This window comes from Palaemon carinicauda, chromosome 44, assembly GCF_036898095.1.
Source record: "Palaemon carinicauda isolate YSFRI2023 chromosome 44, ASM3689809v2, whole genome shotgun sequence".
Taxonomy (NCBI): domain Eukaryota; kingdom Metazoa; phylum Arthropoda; class Malacostraca; order Decapoda; family Palaemonidae; genus Palaemon; species Palaemon carinicauda.
In genome coordinates, this window is record NC_090768.1 from 33303730 (window position 1) to 33324791 (window position 21062).

General features: G+C 33.5%; 1 protein-coding gene across 8 annotated transcripts in view; it reads right to left on the reverse strand.

The window, feature by feature from the left end:
* LOC137634499 (cell adhesion molecule Dscam1-like) overlaps positions 1-21062 on the reverse strand; it is a 400372-nt gene that overhangs the window by 25473 nt on the left and 353837 nt on the right. For all 8 annotated transcript variants that reach the window (XM_068366931.1, XM_068366930.1, XM_068366928.1 and 5 more), the window contains exons 11-23: positions 17741-17907; positions 16998-17241; positions 16035-16190; positions 14996-15158; positions 14169-14296; positions 9353-9524; positions 8316-8440; positions 7214-7344; positions 6440-6683; positions 3696-3830; positions 2597-2835; positions 1516-1759; positions 475-627 (exon numbers count right to left, since the gene is read on the reverse strand). In XM_068366931.1, coding sequence (XP_068223032.1) covers positions 475-627; positions 1516-1759; positions 2597-2835; positions 3696-3830; positions 6440-6683; positions 7214-7344; positions 8316-8440; positions 9353-9524; positions 14169-14296; positions 14996-15158; positions 16035-16190; positions 16998-17241; positions 17741-17907 — 2301 coding nt within the window. The remainder of the gene's footprint in view (positions 1-474; positions 628-1515; positions 1760-2596; positions 2836-3695; positions 3831-6439; positions 6684-7213; positions 7345-8315; positions 8441-9352; positions 9525-14168; positions 14297-14995; positions 15159-16034; positions 16191-16997; positions 17242-17740; positions 17908-21062) is intronic.

Sequence of the window (21062 nt, forward strand, 5' to 3'; positions counted from 1 at the left end):
GGCTATTTTTCCTTGTTGAAGCCCTTGGCCTTATGGCATCTTGCTTTTCCAACTAGGGTTGTAGCTTAGCTAGTAGTAGTAGTAGTAGTAGTAGTAGTAGTAGTAGTAGTAGTAGTAGTAATAAAAATAATAATAATAATAATAATAATAATAATAATAATAATAATAATAATAATAATAATAGTGGGTCGTATGAGCGTTGCATTTTATGATTAGAATATGTTTTCAGGAAACATTCTTACTAGAATCACATATATAGAATTCAGTTCCAATGTATTGCCAAAGCTTCACAAGTGGTAAACTTCTAATTAAATGCAACAGAAGCGGAACTAACAAATTAGGATAAAACATTCATTTGTATATATGCCTATGACAAAGGAGTCCAGTAAAGCAATATAAAGCCCTTGTATTGCAAATAAAGGTTTGTTTGCAAGGATACAAAGGTTAAAGATGAATCAAGGATCATTCACTTACGGAAGAACCTCGTAGGATGAACAGGTCTGTACATGACCTTGTAGCCTTGTAGAATCCCATGAATGGCCGTAAGTGAAGGAGTGGTCCACTGTACAAGGAGTGATGTAGAGGACAAGCTTGTGCACTGTACGTCTCTTGGAGCTTCACTCGGCACTGTGGAAATTATGGGAACAATTGTACAATGAAATATAATATATCTTTTATGCTACCTGAAATATTTATGTTTATATATTTAGGCAATTTGAGTATAATGACCTATTCTTAGGCTATGTTTACATTTGTTCATGATGTTAAATTACTTATCCATGATAACACTTTTTTTTTTTTTATTTAGAGACATTTGTTGACACTTCGAGATATTGTCTGATTACTTTAATTAAAAAAGAACAACTCTTAAAAGAAAATTTGATTTTTCAAGAAAAATATTTTTTTAACAAATGATACTTCATTTATTGACAGTTTTTAAATGTGAAAGTGAAGTTGCTTAACTATCAATAGCACAATATCGATTCTTCCTATCTATAGATATGTAGCGTAATTTTTTTAATGTTACACCAAGATCATTGCATTCGCAATTACTTGTCTACAACGATAGTACTTTCAACTATGTAACGCATGTTAGGTATGAGCTTACCAACCAGAAAAGGAGAGATGTTATTGAAAAACACTTTCCGGAGACTCGACCTTTTGCTCGACCTTGACCTTGACCTTTGAACTTAACATGTATTAATAGGCATGGATTTTTTTTCACACACTCAAATATGAACCAAGTTTGAAGTCTCTGTGATAACGATGTCCAAAGATAAGGCTGACTACGTGAATTGGAGATTTTGCTTGACCTTTGACCTTGACCTTGGAAAATTTAGCCATTTCCAGTTTTTTTTTGCGTAACACTTAATCCCTGCAGGTTTCATTACTCTGCGATTAGAATTGTTGCCAGAAAGCTGTTCACAAACAAACACACAAAAAAAGGGGCGAAAACATATTCTCCTTCCAACTTCGTTGGTGGAGGTTAAAAGGAAAATACCAGAAATCTCATACCATCTTCCTCAGTGGTAGCGGAGACGGGCGTAGTTCTGGGGCCTGCTCCAGCCGAGTTGAAGGCTTGTATGGTTACCATATAGCTTGTGAACTTATGCAGTGCTTTGAGGGTGACTTCTAGCCTGTAGAGGGTGGCTGCTGAAGGTTCCAGAGTCTGGTATCGGAAGGGTTCTGACGAGTTGGTTACTTTGTACCCAATGTAGTAACCAAGGCCTGCTCTTTCTAATCGGATGCCATCTGGGGGCTGTTGGTACAGTTCATTAGTATGTATGTATTTTTGTATGTATGTATATATGCATATACATATATATACATATATACATACACACATGTATATATATATATATATATATATATATATATATATATATATATATATATATATATATATATATATATATATATATATGTCTACTTCCTCTGTAACTCGAATGACTTTGTTAACATGGGACAGGATAGGTGGGGGCTGCGAAGAGGTACGAGTAAGATAGAATAAAAGCGGAAAAAACAAGTCTTAAAAATGAAACACCATGGGAGATGAAAACAAGGGGGCAGACCCGTTTACTCCATATATCATATTTACCCATCTACTCGAGAATTTTTACCCCCTAAAAATTAACGGATTAACAGCCCTAATCCAACTTGAAAACTAATCCTAAGAGCTATACTATAAGCCCCCATTAAGAAAATATAAATACAAAAAAGTGAAAAATTAAAATTAACGTATTAACAGCCCTAATCCAACTTAAAAACTAATCCTAAGAACTATACTATAAGCTCCCATTAAGAAAATATAAATACAAAAAAGTGAAAAAATGAAAAAATATATTTGTCTAAAGGCTTAAATACACGTTCAAAAAAATCGTCAAAATTTTGCATCAAAATTTTGATATCAAAATTTTGATGCAAAATTTGAGTGTGTGTAGGGCGTTTTGATGTCAAAACGTCCTACACACTCAAATTTTGCATCAAAATTTTGATATCAAAATTTTGATGCAAAATTTTGACGATTTTTTTGAACGTGTATGGGCCCCTTAATTCTTATAAAAACGGGAAACAAACAACACTGATAAGCACTGACCTGCCAGGTGACTCTCAAACTCGTTGACGATATAGGAATAATGCGGACATTGGAAGCTGGTTTGGTTGGTGGCTCGTGCGCCGTTGATATCTTGACTTCGGGGCTTGGCGGAGACGCCCCTACCGAGTTCACGCCCACCACTCTCACCAAGTAAGAATGGGCGGGTTTGAGACCTGTCACTCGAGCTACGGGTCTCGACACTTCCATGGTTTTCATGCGACCGACGTTCATCCAGGAATCTATCAAGAATTCATAGTTCGTCGTTGTATTTTTATCATCAGTATATTTTCAGTAGTAAAATCGATGCCAGTTAGTTAAATAGTCTTCTAGTTTAACTTTTTAAAATCCATGACAATTGAAAATGGAGTTTCATAAAGTTATGCTAATATAAATTGATGACAAAATCAAATAAATGTTAAAATGCATCATTGAAGATATGGTGAAAAGCAGCAACCAATGAAAGATCTTATGAAATATATAATGCCATCTAAATAGCTAGATTTCACTTAATATAAAAGATATATTAAAAAAAGGAATAAAACTTCATTGCGTATATATTCTACAATAAACTTTGATCGTATAGAATTATAATTTGAAATCAACATTGCTAGATAAAAAGATCAGTTTTCAGTAAACGATTTTAATAACTGGCTCCATATTTGTAAGTTACCAAATTTTATTAATTTCTTTTTAGCTAGAAATAGACACTTAGGTTAAATAGGAAAGACAGAACTCAAAACACAATGGATCTAGAGGAGTACTGAGAAGAGCGCAGACCTCCACTGCGGCACCTTATTTCTCGACCTTTTGCTCGACCTTGACCTTGACCTTAACATGTATTAATTGGCGTTGATTTTCATACACTCAAATATGAACCAACTTATGGCTGATTACGTGAATTGGACATTTTGCTTGACCGTGACCATCCAAAATTTAATAATTTCCAGATTTTTACAAAACAGTTAATCCATGCAAGTTTCATTACTCTACGATTAAAATTGTGTCCAGGAAGCCACACACACAAACATACAAAAAGGGGGTAAAACATAACCTTCCAACCTCGTTGGCGGAGTTGAATTGTGTAAATATCATTTCTCACCTGTGCTGTTGATAATCAGAATTCGGTATATCGAAATGGGTGAATTCCCGTCATGGGACGGAGGAGACCACGTGATATTGACAGATCGGGATCCGCTGTCAACGACTCGGGGCGTTCCCGCTGTTCCCGGAACCTCTGCGAGGAAATTTTAGGACATGTTTAGAGTAACAGTTAGTTTTAAAGCTGTTAACTTCCTCTTAGTCAGTTCCAAGAACGTTATAAAGGTATCAATATATTCAACGACATAAGTCTTTTTTTATAGTTTGTTTATGAAAGATCTGTTTTAATGTTGTTACCGTTATTACAATATTTTATTTTAATTGTATACTACTTCAAATATTGTTTATTTATTTCCTTATTTACTTTCCTCACTGGGCTATTTTTCCCTGTTGGAGCCTTTGGGCTTATAGGATCCTGCTTTTCCAACAAGAGTTGTAGCATAGCTAATAATAATAATAATAATAATAATAATAATAATAATAATAATAATAATATCTTACAAAAAGCCGGACATCTCATACCAAGAACATCTGCGTTATTAAGTACAAATAAACTCGACTTACTGAATTTAAATTTTAAAGAAAAAGAAGAATTTTTGTGATAAAAATGTGATAAGGAAAGGTGGAAGTTTTGGGATGTTTTCTCACAAACACAATAAACAAAAGCAAATATGAATATCCAAAATGAGAATTAAATCATTACTACTGATTTGTAGTTTACTAAGCTTATTCATTAAACGGACATAACTTCAAATTTACCGATATAATAATAAAACTAATTTGTCAAACATGTTTGGGATACCTACATTCCTGGAAGAAAAAAATAATTGACACTTAAAACACGGACTTCATCAAGTAACACACGCTTACACATATACATATATAAAATATTGTATATAAATATGCACACATATGAATACACACACACATATATATATACATATATATATATATATATATATATATATATATATATATATATACAGTATATATATACATACATACATTTATAATTATATATATACATATATATATATATACATATATATATATATATATATATATATATATATATATACACACATACATTTATAGTTATATATATACATATATATATATATACATATATATATATATATATATATATATACACACATATATGTGTGTATGTGTGTTTGCATCTGTACTAAACAGCTTTAATATGCATGAAATCCATTTGTAGAATCGCACACTCCTCCCTGACTATTCTTATCCTCGCCCTACTGAGCTAACAAATGGCATTACATCTAATCAGGAAACTCTAAGAGCCGTTGACATCACTGACTCTACCTTTAGGCGCTTAAAACAATTACTAATTTACAAGAGCAATAACAGCACCCAATTCCTTTGGCTCAGAGAGAGAGAGAGAGAGAGAGAGAGAGAGAGAGAGAGAGAGACTTAAGGATTTTGGATATCTCAAAGACTTTTAGTCCATCCGCAAAGACTCCACAAAGAGAGAGAGAGAGAGAGAGAGAGAGAGAGAGAGAGAGAGAGAGAGAGAGAGAGAGAGAGAGAGATACTTAAGGATTTTGGATGTCTCAAAGACTTTTTAGTCCATCCGAGGAGACTCCACAAGAGAGAGAGAGAGAGAGAGAGAGAGAGAGAGAGAGAGAGAGAGAGAGAGTCACAACGAGTTACAAGGATTATGGATGTCTCATGTACTTTTTAGTCCATCCGCGGAACTCCCCAAAGAGAGAGAGAGAGAGAGAGAGAGAGATCGCGAAAGTGGGTCGTATATCAATATTCCTGATTTCCATAACATCAGCTTGAAACTTTGTGACAAAATAGGATATTATTGATCAATAACACGCGATTTTTATGGGGGGAAATTTCAAAAACTGACGCGCGCCTTTCATTAGCGAGCGTAGCATTGGTCGAAATATATATATCAGTAATAAAACTCCCGGGGGGAATTTCATAAATATTGCAAAGCATTTGTATGGAAATGTTCGTCATGCAATGTTCATATATGCAACATTATAGAATCGGAATGACATTACGCGAGACACAATGATGATTAATGTTTTATGAAATTCATTTACCATCGTCATAAATTAATTCAATGTTTCAAAAAAAGCGAATTCATCATCTTCATAATCATAATACGAAATGGTTACATTTACGAGTGTTATAATGAATATTTTGAATTATGGAGGTCACTTTTATGATATTCAATTTTTATTTTTGCAATACAAACGCTGAAATATAATTAAAAAGCAGAACCCGAGGGCGGGTTGTATCTCATGATAGGATAATCATAAAAATTTGTGCAATTTAATATCATATTAGGATTGTGCAGATAACACGTGTGAATATAATATGACATATATACATATACACCCACTAGGCATATTTCTTCCGCGTCACTAACGCATACAAATGATACCCGAAAAATACACACACATACACAATCACATATATATATATATTATATATATATTATATATATATATATATATATATATATATATATATATATATATATATATATGTATATATATAACCTTAAAATTCTTTGGGATGAAGCCGCTAGCCCCACGGCCTTCTCCAATCTTGCAGCGAATAACCACAGATAGCTAACCAGAAACCTAATATATATATATATATATATATATATATATATATATATATATATATATATATATATATATATACATATATATACTGTGTATGGAAAATATTATAATGCATACTGGGCAAGTTTACCTTGAACAATAAGATTGACTCTCTTGGTGTCGTTGCCATAAACGTTGGAAGCGAGGCAGTAGAAGACCTTTGAGTCGTGGCGGGACTTAGTATTGACGGTGAGCACGGACCGGAATCCTTCTTCTCCTTCTTCGCTGAGGGTTCCGGAGGACGAAGACGAGGAGGACGAGGACAAGGAGGAGTCGTCGCTTAGGATTGTCTCTTTTATGGTCAATCGGCCTTTGCTGGAGTCAGAGCTCGAAATCTGGGGTGAAATGATAAAGAAAATATGTAAAATAATCTCTGCAAGTTTCATTACTCTGCGATTAAAATTGTCCCCAGGAAGCTGTTCACAAACAAACACACTCACAAACAATCACAAAAACAGGGGGTTAAAACATAACCTTCTTCCAACTTCGTTGGCGGAGGTAACAATAAAATCTGCCGATTTATGATGATATTGGGAACCATATTTTGTTTAATAACATATTTCTACTTATTGTTTAGACAAACACATGCACACTCCCTAATAAAAGAACACAAAAACACAAACACGATATAAGCATGTCTGTTTCTTCTTCTTTTTTCTTTTTTTAAACACCGCTTCCTTGTAAGAAATTTGAGCTGGAAACAGCACAGAGCTCAATTAAGACAAAACTTATGCACACTCCTTCATAAACAAACACACACACGATATAAGCGCGTCTACTCTTTTTATTTTTTCTTAAACACCATTTCGCGTCCATTGCAAATAGACAGCGATCAGCCACGTTCCAAAATACAAAGCTGCCTTACCCTGGTTGGTGGATTCCCCGTCGACCAGATGGCGGTGATGGGAAGATCCCCGTGAGACTCGCAAGTCAGCCGTGCCCTTTGACCCGCTGTTACGGTCACGTTTTCTTCGTGTTCCTCAAATTGAGGCGGCACTGAAAAAAAAGAAGGAAAAACCTTATTACTGAATGAATAATGGCTTTAAAGAGGATACAAAACCCAAGAGAAGGTGGCACAAAAAGGGTAAAGAAATGGGAAGCCATGAGAGTTATAGAGATGAAAAGCCTAATCATTAAAGATATGATGAAAAATGGACATAAAAAGAGCTGGTCGTTACGAGGGATTCTATACATCATAATTATATGAGTTATCGGACAGATTAATTTTTTGTGTTATACCTATTCAACCTGGAAGCTAGTTACCATTCCCTGAATTAATAAAAAAAAGACTGTAGTAGTATGGGACAAGAATATTAAAATTAATATGACACATTTTTTTTTTGGATAGATTAATATTTTGCGCTATACCTATTCAAACTGGAAGCAGAGGAACAATATCCTATAAGCCAAGGGCTCCAACAGGGAAAAGTAGCCCAGTGAGGAGAGGAAACAAAGAAATAAATGAACTACGAGAGAAGTAATGAACAATCAAAATAAAATACTTAAGAATAGTAACAACATTGAATTAGATCTTTATATATAAACTATGTAAGCTTCGATTAAAAAAAAACAAGAGGAAAAAAAAAATAAGATAGAATAGCGTGCCCGTTTGTACCCCCAAGCAAGAGAACTCTAACCCTCTAATAATGCCTACAGTGCACTACATGAGGTGCACCGACGCTACAGGCCTATTAAGGTATCTTTAAAAACAACATTGTAAATCAGATAAGATATGACCTTTCAAATGTTTTTATGTTTTTATAGTTTATATATGACATATCTGTTTTGACGTTGTTGCTGTTTTTAGAATGATTTATTGTTAATTTGTTCTCATCATTTCTTTATTTCCTTGTTTCCTTTCCTCACTGTGCTATTTTTCCCTGTTGGAGCCCTTGGGCTTATAGCATCTTGCTTTTCCAACTAGGGTTGTAGCTTAGCTTGTAGTAATAATATTGATAATTGCTTACCTTTAACCGTGACCCTGACAGACTTCGACAGGTCGGATCCGACGCCGTTTGAGGCACTGCAGAGGAACTCTCCACCTTGGTCCCTTTTAATGTTCATGATCACCAGACTGCTGTTCATCGCAACACTATGAACAAAGGGAAATAATTAAGTTATATAAATGAAGAAGGCTAGTAAAGCGAGCAGATGAACAAATCTGGATTATATCCAGAGAGAAATATAATGTTATTTTATTAGATAAATTCCTAGTTAAAAATTTAGTGTCATGATTATACAATGGTAAAAACACGGAAGAAATAAAAATGATTATATAATTTCTTACTGTAGATAATAATGAATATACGTTAGGGGTAAAAAATAATTATATAATTTCTTAGCTAAAAAATTAGTGTCTAAACTGTATACAATTATAATAAAAAGGAAAGGAATAAAAGTAATTATATAATTTCTTAGATAAAAAATCAGTCATGACTATATAATAATGACAAAACGGTAAGAATAAAAAATCTTATAATTTCTTAGCTAAAAATTCAATGTCTTAACTGTATAAATCATAAAAAATGAAAGGAATAAAATATAATTATATAATTTCTTATCTAAAAAAAGTCATAACAATATAAATTAATGATAAATCGGTAGGAATAAAAAACTATATAGTTTCTTAGCTAAACAATCAGTGTCTTAACTGTATACAATTCTAAAAAAAATGAAAGGAATAAAAAAATAATATAATTTCTTATCTGAAAAACACTCATAACTCTATACAATAATTATAAACCAGTAAGAATAATAACTATATAATTTCTTAGCTAAAAATCTGTGTCTTAACTGTATACAATTATAAAAAAGGAAAGGAATAACAAGAATGACATAATTTCTTAGCTAAAAAAAATCAGTTCATTACGGTATAAAATAATAAAAAAAGAAGGAATATAAATCAGTGTCTAGATTGTATACAATTATAAAAAAAAATAAAAGGAATTGAAAAAGCCAAGGAGCTAAGAACATTGTCCACGATTCTAAAGTGCAAGAAACTTACTCCACATTGTCTCCCAGAGTAGTCACAGGGCGATACTGCCTCGGGACGGCTCCCTCTGCCCGTCTCCAGGTAATGGTGGGCGTTGGAGATCCATGGGCGGCGCAGGGAATGACCAAGTCGGAGCCGACCACGACCGAAGAATCGTCTGGTTCCAATTTCCAGGTTGGAGCCACTGGAATAAAGTAAGTTAAAACTGGTTAGTTTCTAAGAGGGAGCCACTGCAATAAAGTAAGTTAAAACTGGTTAGTTTCTAAGTTGGCGCTACTGGAATAAAGTATGTTAAAGTTAGTTAGTTTGCAAGTTGGAGCTACTGGAATAGAGTAAGTTAAAGTAAGTAGTTTCTAAGTTGGAGAACCTGGAATAGAGTAAGTTAAAATATATTAGTTTCCAAGTTGAAGCCACTGGAAAAAATTAAGTTAAAATCGGGTAGTTTCTAAGTTGGAGCAAGCAGAGTAAAGTAAGTTATAAAAATGTTACTTTATGAATAGGGCCAACTAGGATAAATTACCAAAAAACATGCTAGTTTTCAAGTTGGAGCTAGTCGAATAAAATGAGTTTAAATTTGTTGTTTCAATGAAAAAAAAAAAAAAAAAGGTTTGATACTACGACCATGGTTCTAGCGCAAGTTACTAAGGTAATGATTTCAGCTGACCTTATAGCAATATTAACTCGATTACTATAAGATAAGAAGTGATAGATACAATAGATGAGAAATGGGGATGTTTCTACGGAATCTTTTACTCATGAGAAACCGAAACACTAATGTCTCCACATAAATATTTATTACAAACGTTTCAACATTTCAAAAGTTATCATCAATGCTACCTAAAGTAATGATAAAAGAAACAATACAATGTCAAATTTCAAATGATGTACTTTTTAATTTGAAATTGTATTTTCTTTTATCTTTACTTAAGCTAGCATAGATGATGACAATTGAAATGTCGAAACGTTTGCAATAAATATGTACGTGGCGATATTAGGGTTTCTGTTTCTCGTAATAGATACAAATATACGAACTTAAATAGTAACGCCAAAGATTAAAAATAGAGATTTTAATGGAAAAAAAGAATTACAATTTTGAATAAAACTGATTAAAGGATACTACTCGTAATTGCTGCATTGGAAATTGGTAAAATTACTCAGTTTTTTACAGGAGGAATCTGATTGTATTTAATCCATGAAAAATTAGCCTATCATTCCTTTGATATGATTCAGGGTATTTTATCTTTTTCCAAGTATAAATATTCACTCTTATTTGATGTTGCTACACCTATTAATATCATGGTTTAGTAAAAAAAAGATCAACTATTCCCCATAGAGGTGGGCGGGTGGGTGGGGGTGGGAGAACTATTCCCCATAGAGGGTGACTGGGGGTTGGCAGACACGACCACGTTAACATATTAGTCATACAAAAGCGTACAGTAGCTACCCCTCATCTGGCATGTCGTTATTTTGCAAAAACAAATTGTGGTATTGCCTATTAAACGTTTTAACCAATAAAAAAGTCCTGCAGGCCACAGCGTTCCTATCGAGCTGAAGATACTCACTATCTATCAACCATAGTTCAATGATTCTAATCAATAGAGCGTGCCTGTGTTTCAAGAGCTTCACGTGACTCCCATTATTTGCCAGCGATTATAAATTGCTTTTATTCCCCACAATTGGTAAGATTCATGACTGTAAAACATAAACTATAGTGACATGCAACGCTAAACTGACAGGCTTAATCAAACATAACTATATTTGTGTAAGCGACCCGTCAAAAATGACTGGGAAATATTTTGATAAGCATGCACACGCAATCCCCTCTCACCAGGGTATGACTAATCCCTTAAATATAGACTATACTAGTGTACGCGACCCGCCATAATAGATGGCTAAATGTTTAGAAAGATATGCACACGCGCACACCACTCTCTCACTAAGGTATGACTACTCTCTCTTCCTCATACCCGAGGGATGCGGAGAGCTGAGCGGGACCGAATATATATATATATATATATATATATATATATATATATATATATATATATATATATATGTGTGTGTGTTTGTGTGTGTATATATATATATATATATATATATATATATATATATATATATATAGCCAGACACTTCTCTTTATTATATAAGGGAGATCAAGACAGTTCTCGTACATGAGCATAACAGGGAGCTTTGGTGCTTTGAGTCCTCTTAAAACGACACAATTTTAAAAGTCCTTCAGAAAGATGTGATGGTGAGAAATTACGGTTTCCATCTACAACATTAGCAATTCAAATAAAAAAAAAATACTCCACCTTTATGTTGAAATGATATAAATACTAAATACTCTTACATTTGTATACGGATAAACACAGATGGATCGATATGTATAAGCCTTACAATGCAAAGTCAAACTACCCCGAAGCTGTTGTTTACATTTCCAAATATGGATTACTTTTATTTTCGCAGGCGATAACGCATGCAGTGCGAGCTCTGCACAACCTGGACGCAATTGAGCAATAAACACCAGGTTAATACCTCACATCCGGCTGTGAAGTCAATTTACATTAAACCAATGGAACTGGCAAATAGCAATGTGATCGCGCTGTTCAGGTAATACAATGTTTACCAATCAATAGGGATGAACAGCAGTTATCATTATGACAGAAATAGATCCTCTGATGGACTCACGTCCAATTCCCCCCCCCCCTCTCTCTCTCTCTCTCTCTCTCTCTCTCTCTCTCTCTCTCTCTCTCTCTCTCTCTCTCTCTCTCTCCCTTTAAAACTGAACATAAAAAATAAAACGATAAAGAGAGTTACCATGGATGATTCCCGAGGCTCAGCAAATCGCTAATCTAAAAAACAGAAACAGAAAAATGGAGAAAAATCTCCAATCGATTGTATTAGCAGCGGTAACCTCCCTGACTGGTGAACGCCTGACTGGGGTTCGAGTACCGCTCACTCAAACTCGTTAGTTTCTTTGGTCTCTGCAACCTCACCCTTTTTGAGAGCTAAGGATGGAGTTTTGGGGGAGCCTACAGGTCTATCTGCTGAGTTATCAGCAGCCATTACCTGGCCCTCTTTGGTCCTAGCTTGAACGGATAAGGAGCTTAGGCGCTGATCATATGTATATATGGTCAGTCTCTAGGGCATTGTCCTGCTTATTAGGGCGATGTCGCTGCCCCTTGCCTCTGCCATTCATGAGCGATCTTTAAACCTTAGGGTGCATATGGTCAGTCTCTATATGTCCTGCTTGCTAGAGCGATGTCGCTGCCCCTTGCCTCTGCCATTCATGAGCGGCCTTTAAACCATTAATCCGTGAAATATGCTGATCAGTTTCAGAGTATTTAGGATCAAGAGGATCAGGAGAACGTTTTGGATGATTTTAGAACTTCGGATTTCATAATGTGATTTTATGATGTATTTTATGGTGCATTTCACGCAAATCTTCACTTGTCCACGAAGGAAAAGAGAACTTTAATCAAGAGGGATTATGAAGGACGTATAGTTGATATGTTATTATTGTTCCATAGAATTTGTTGTGGCCTGTCTTCTTCAAGTTATATAATAATAATAATAATAATATTAATATAATAATAATATTAATAATAATAATAATAATAATAATAATAATAATAATAATAATAATAATAATAATAATAATAGTAATAACAATAATATAAAATAATAATAATAATAATAATAATAATAATAATAATAATAATAATAATAATAACAACAACAATAAAATAATAATTATCATAATAATAATAATGAACGAACCCCTAAATTGATAAAGTAATTAGGAAGAAACGAATATGCACTCTGCTTCAACCTCATAAAGAGGAACCCCTACTTAATTCAATGTAAATGAAGCAATGAACATTTCATTTGGTGCGTCGGATTTGAAAGTCATGCCCTCTGTCTTGGAAAATGCTTGAACACAAAGTTATAACGATCTCGAGGTGGAGAGAGAGGTTGATGGCACTTTATATACCACAGTTAGGATATATTAGACACCTAACCGTGTTACTATGCAGTGTGATAGTTTGATGAAAGAATCAAATGTTGATATACCTATGACGGGGCAGATGAAATGTTTAGCGGGTTACATATAAAATTTTATGTAATGTACAAACACACACACACACACACACACACATATATATATATATATATATATATATATATGTGTGTGTGTGTGTGTGTGTGTGTGTGTGTGTGTGTGTATAAAACTCATAGGAACACGTGATGCTCAGAAGCAAATAAACCACAAGAAAAAAAAAATAAAAAAAAATTATGAGTGAATCCTGACTAGTTTCGTCTTTACAATATCATCAAGAGGACTAATGATGTCGTCGAGATGAAACCGGTCGGGATTCACTTAGTATAAACACACGTATAAACATATAATTATGGTCATTCATATATATATATATATATATATATGTATATATATTTATGTATATATACAGTATATGTATGTATGTATGTATATATATATATATATATACATATGTATATATACAGTATATGTATGTATATATATATATATATATATATATATATATATATATATATATATTTATGTATATATACAGTATATGTATGTGTGTGTATATATATATATATATATATATATATATATATATATATATATATATATATATATATATATATGATTGATTGATTTGAGGTTTTCTGCCATCCTGACAAAGGTAATAGCCATGAGAGAGGAAAGGAAAGCGTGAATGGAATCTGGTTGCGCACGCGGGCGTGTAAGTGTCACACAAATACATACACACGCAAGAACAAGACTACACTGACATACCTTTTACGACCAGTTTGACAGTTCTGGAACTGGAAGCAACGGCGTTGGTTGCAGTGCAAGTGTATCTTCCACCGTCGTCTTTCCGAAGGGAATCGAACAGAAGGACACTTGTGAACTCATCCAAAGACCTGTGGCAGATAGAATTTCAAAATTTCGTTACTTGCTCAAAAGGATTTATTACTTTCATAATTTCTTGCTCAGAAGGATTTATTACTTTCATAATTTCTAAGTAAAAAAATACCTCTATTTCTAATTCTTGAAAATATAAGTTCCTTCTGATATTTCATACAGGAGTCTGATTATGGCATCCGTTGTGAATTGAGAATAATATAATGAAGTGTATGATAATAACAACATACTGTACTGCGATATATTTTAGAAAATAAATTTAATAATACAACTTTCCGATGAATCACAGTATATATCCACATTTTATCTTTTCAATTAAATTTAGTCAAGTCTTTCGTTATTTTCCCTGGTTTAGATAAAAAGTGCGAAAAGTAATCTAGTTCATTTATATATACCGAAGGTAATTGATAATCTTTATGATACCAATAAACATTATGAACCAAATAAAATGATGAAGACTATCAAATATCATCCAACTACTAAAAGCATTGCCAATTTAAATACATAGAATAATAACAAAATATCAATATATGATCAAAGTTAGCAAGAGAAATGGAAAACTAATTGCAATGGAAAAAAAATAAATTAAATGATTATAAACTAAAACTATGTATTACAAATACACAAAATATGCCTTTACCAGTGCCAGCATGAAATCGGCATCTAAATCCTTTTTCGCATGTCCCCAAATGACATACCTGACAGAGATGGTAGGGCCGGGAGTGAGGGGCCGTCCGTCGTGCGTCCAGGTGAAGGTGAGGGGAAGGTCCCCTCTCTCCACCACGCACATAATCCTCGCCTTTGACTTGGCAGGAAATCCAGAACCCAACGAGAAGATCCTTTCGTCGATGAGAGGGGGAACTGCACCGGGAGGAAAAGGAGGTTTCAAATCAGTTTGATTTTTAGCAGAAATACATTTTAACAGAAACGATTTTACTCGAGTATTTCTTTTTTTATGTGTCAGTGGTCATGTTTTCCTCTATGTGGAATTTATACTTTTTTTGTTTTACTGAGACTAATTACATTGAAATTACATATCTTTGAGTAAAAACAGTAATTATATTGTATAATAAATGTAGAGCTTATTTTACTCGAGTATTTCTTTTCATGTGTCAGAGTTCATGTGTTCCTCTGGGAGGAATTTATGCCTTTTATGTAATACTGAAACTAATTAGGTTGATATCATTTATTACATAAAAATATCTATATATTTATTTGAGGTTTTGAATAAGTTTGATTTTAAGAGAAATACATTTTAACAGAAATAGTATCGCTCGAGTATTTCTTTCTGTGTGTCAAAGATCATGATTTCCTCTGGATAGAAACTAATTAGATTGATATATATTACATAAAATATCCACATGTCATTGAATAAAAAATAATGATTAAAATGTATAATAAATGCAGAGATGGTTTTGCTCGAGTATTTCTTTTCATATGTAAGAGTTCATGTTTTTCTCCGGGAGGAATTTACACCTTATTATGTAGTACTGAAATTAATAATATCAATATTACATAGTAAATCAAAACAACTATATATCTCACTGATTTAAAAATAATTAGAATGTATAAAACAGGTTATACCTTTTTATATAGTAATGAAACCAATTAGATTGATATTACATAACACAACAAAATATCTATATATCTCCTTCAATAAAGAAAATAATCAAAATACAGAATAAATGCAGAATACCATTAGATACGAAAAGCAAGAGATTCATTAGGTTTTCTTACCCATCACATTGACTTGCAAATTCGCTCTGGCGGTATTTTCACCAGCGACGGCCACACAAGTATACTGGCCACTGTCTGCTTCTCTGGAAACTTCATGAACTTCCAAAGTGCCATTCTGATGGACTTCTTGGCGTTCGGAAACTGGTAAGACAACACCTGAAACAACAAAATATAGTTTTATATTAGTAATATAACATTTATAAATAAAATTTTTATATATGACATATCTGTTTTTGACGTTGCTAATAGTTTATATAGGACATATCTGTTTTGATGCTGTTACTGTTTTTAGAATGATATATTGTTAATTAATTCTCATCATTTATTTATTTCCCTATTTCCTTTCCTCACTGGGCTATTTTTCCCTGTTGGAGCCCTTGGGCTTATAGCATCTTGCTTTTCCAACTAGGGATGTAGCTTGGCTCGTAATAATAATAATAATAATAATAATAATAATAATAATAATATATGAACAAAAAAATGTCAGATAAATGTTAATGTTAATGTATGGATAGGACACATGGGATCTAGGACGAAAAGAGGAAGCAAAGCTTGAGAGAACAAAGATAAGAATGCTGAGGTAAATTATGGGAATATCACTGCTTGAAAGATTGGAAAACTATGAAATAAGAATATGGCAGGCGTAGTAAAGATTACAGAGGTGAGAAGAGTATCACGACTGAGATGGTGTGGGGACATGTTGAGGATGGATGGTGGGGAGGGAATGGGGGCTTGGGAGGAACTTGTTAGGTGGACAAGATCGAATGGGAAGCAGAGAATTAGATGGGAGATAAGGTGAAGGATGATATGGAGAGAAGACGTTTGGTGAAGAGGATATCTTTGATATAAGGAATTAAAGAAGGCGCATCAGGCAATCGACCCCTTAATATAGGGATAACGGTGGGGAAGAAGAAGAATGTTAGATAAAAACTACTTGAGTGACTTGATGGTGACATTACGTACCATTTTTCTCCCAGTATATAGACTCAATCGGGAATCCAGCAACGATGCAGTTGAACCGGGCGGTTCTCCCGGCTACGACACTGACTGGACGCATGGGCCGGATTGACGGTGGGCCTCGCACATTTAGGCGTCCTGTGTGATCTACTTTCCCAGCTCGATTCTCAGCCAGACAACTCCATTGGCCTCCATCTTCCACTCTGACGCTACTGATGTTTAAACGGCCGGTTACCTTCTCGCCATCCACCTGGGGAAGATACGTATTCCATGTTTTAAAAATAATTTCATTTCAATTTTGCAACTTGAACCTATCCCTGAAAACGACCAAGAAAGATAGACCACCGAACCTTGGAACGCCTCTGGACTTCGTACATAAACCTATGTCCAAATGTACTCTTTTGAAGTAGAGAATTCAATAATTTATTGATGATCACACATCCTTTTTAAGAATGAGAACAGCAAAGATATTGGCAAATTGCAGTGCGGCTGAGAAGAAAATTAGATCAATAGAAAATGTGTCTTGTAAAATCAACGCCACAAAAGAAGCCATTTTATCTTCAATCAAAGTTGCATAAAAGAGGGTCTCCTACATATTAAAAAAAAAAAAAAAAAAAAAAAAAAAAAATGATAATATTGGATCCCACACAGATACGGATGCAAGGTTTAAATATGAACATACACAGCCAAGTATTTGGACGGTAAGTAAATACTGATGTCAGAAACACAATAATATTCTCATCACTCACGCTTTGAGAGACGCTTATTCTCGGATCAGACGTCAAGGCTGGAAGCCCCCTCAAAGTCCACGAGAGAGCCGGGGGCGGAGATCCCTGAACTACACATACAAGTGTAACAGTAGCCCCCGGAGATACAACCTGTGGACCGCTGGTGTCTAACCACTGGGGAGCAGCATCTGGGAAAAAAATAATACTGATTATAATGTTGATAATAATACTAATACTACTATTACTAGTAATGATAATAACAATAATGTTAACATAACTATTAACAAATATGATGAAATCGATTATTCATTAAAGTCAAATTTAGATGTAAATATCTTCTCATTTCGCCCCTACTGTTCTGTTATATACCATACATGTAAAACCAACTTGAATGCTACCGCCATTGTCTAGTTGCTAATTTAATAACATATTTTCACTATATATGACTTTAAATGCTATCCAGTTAAAAAGTAACTCGTGAGCGGCACAAAGCTCTAGAGACTGAAAACATCAACTCTCTTCACCCAAGTTAGGACCAGGGGATTTTTTTAAGTGGGCTCCAGATGAAAAAAAAAAATCCTTTGCTCACATGGACCTTAAGGTTGTGATTTTCCATATGCGTTAGAGGGGATTGAACTGAAGCCGAGACATTTAATGTTGTCAGTGACTCCACTAAAGTCAATTTCAGTAACGTAATGCAACATTCAATAATAGTAATGTGGGTGACATTGTTCATGAAATAGACGATGATGAAATATAGATTTTCCCGATAAAACATTTCCAGTATCAGAGAACAATTCAGTTTTTTTTTTATAAAGTACAAAAACTAACCATGAGATAAAAAAGGAAACATTAATGACAATAAATTAGTGAAATTAACCAATTAGCCCAGGCATTCCAGGCCTTAACACACTCTCAAAGGAAAACAACCAACTCTTGAATATTCTAACACGCATGCGCGAGCTCTTACAAGATAAACAATGGAAAAACACGATCGTCAAACCCATGAAACGCATGAAAATTGATAGTTGCTGAAGACCCTTATTTAGAACACGAACTAAAACAATTAGAAATCCATCGAAGTAATCTGTCAAGAGGAATTAGCTAAATAAATGGACACATGCAAACACATTAAAAACAAGGACAATCTCCTCGCTCTCCACATTATGGTTCAACCGATCTTCATAAATTGGGAGAGCTCTCCCAAATAATGAGGATTTTCCAAGCGCCATATTTCTGAATTAAAAAAATTAGACCTTTGGCCTCTCCCTTCCACTCCCCTTTTCCCCATCATCATAATAATACCCCCCAACCCCCAAATTCCCCGATTAAACCCAACTACCGACACACCAAACAACACACACACACATACACACAAACACACATCGATTTCTGCGGTACAAATCTCTAAGGTTTATTAGGCAATCAGCTAAATAATGTGATTATTGGTCATTAACGCCAGCGGACATGATTTTAGTTTTGAATATATTGTTTAGAGGGATCAAGATGGTATACCACAGGGGGGGGGGGGGGGGGGGGTGGGGGGGGGGGGGGCTCGCGTAAATACATAACGGATGTGATGTATAACGAACTCATTTGAATATCATTCACTTTCCATAAAATGCTTTTCATAATTTTTATCGAAGTGAAATTTACGACGTTCCGCCGTTAGAAAAAACTGGAAAGTTCCCCATAACTTCAAAATCATCTTTTATACAGTTTACGTGTAGCAATTCTACCAATCTATTTTAAGCAAATTCTCGAGAAACTGGGCAACTCATAATATATAATTCTTCTTTATGTATATATATATATATATATATATATATATATATCTATATATATATACATACATATATATATATATATATATATATATATATATATATATATATATATATATATATATATATATATATACATATATTATATATATAATATATATGTATATATTATATATATATATATACACACACACACACACACACACATATATATATATATATATATATATATATATATATATATATATATATATATATATATATATCAATTTACCAACTTATTCTAAGCGCATTCTCAGGAAACTGGACAACTCCACATAATTTCTAATTCATCTTTAATATATATATAGCAATTTCATGTACCTATTTTAAGCGCATCCTCTGATAATGAGAAACTTGAACGCGAAATGTGAGCGCTAGAATATCACGGGACGTTCTAAAGTCTCCTTAAAAGACAATTTCCCTTGTAACGACCGGCAATAATATGATTCCTCTGGCCAACTGAAATATCATTCCGTACTGGGCCATTTCAGTTTTCATAAATTCTGCAGAATCGAGCAAGAATTTATAGAGAGGGACGAAAACCGTAGCCATTAACCCCCTCCCACCCCCTCACCCCAATCTCATCCCAAGAATATTCGCTGAACACATGTCACTCTTTCGGGGGAAATACGAAAGACCGTGTAGTACATCTAATAGGCCCTGGGTACTTTTCCTTCTTCACTAGGTTATACATATATATATATATATATATATATATATATATATATATATATATATATATATATATACATATATATATATATATATATATATATATATATATATATATATATATGTATATATATACGTATATATATATGTATATATATATATATATATATATATATATATATATATATATATATATATATATGTATATATATATATATACATATATATATATATGTATATATATATATATATATATATATATATATATATATATATATATATTTGAACACACAAACACACACATATACACACATACATACATACACACACACATAAATATATATATATATATATATGTGTATATATCTATTTACATCTATTCATCTATCGATACACATTTACGCATATATAATAATAATAATAATAATAATAATAATAATAATAAATATCGAGGAGAAAAAAGTTGTTATATACTGTAGATAAGTAAATGGAGTGGTAAAAGAGTTGAAATAGGTAAGAGGATGGATCAGGCCACTGAGGTGGTTCGTTCATGTGGAAAGAATGGGTGATAACAGGTTACGGAAAAAGAGTTTATGGGTAGTAGGAGTTAAGAAGAGAAGATTTAAAATTGAATGTGGTAATGACTAGTGATGTTTTCTTTGAGCATATCAACCTTAGAGGGAATGTATTATACAATACTCACTCCCTGGATACGTATCTTGAAATAGAAATCTTCGTAGCAAACCTGGAGACAACAAAGGCATAATGTTTACGCGGGGCTGGAAGGATCCAGAGAGATAATGCCACGACCAACACAAACAGAATCTCGGATCGACGTCAAATCC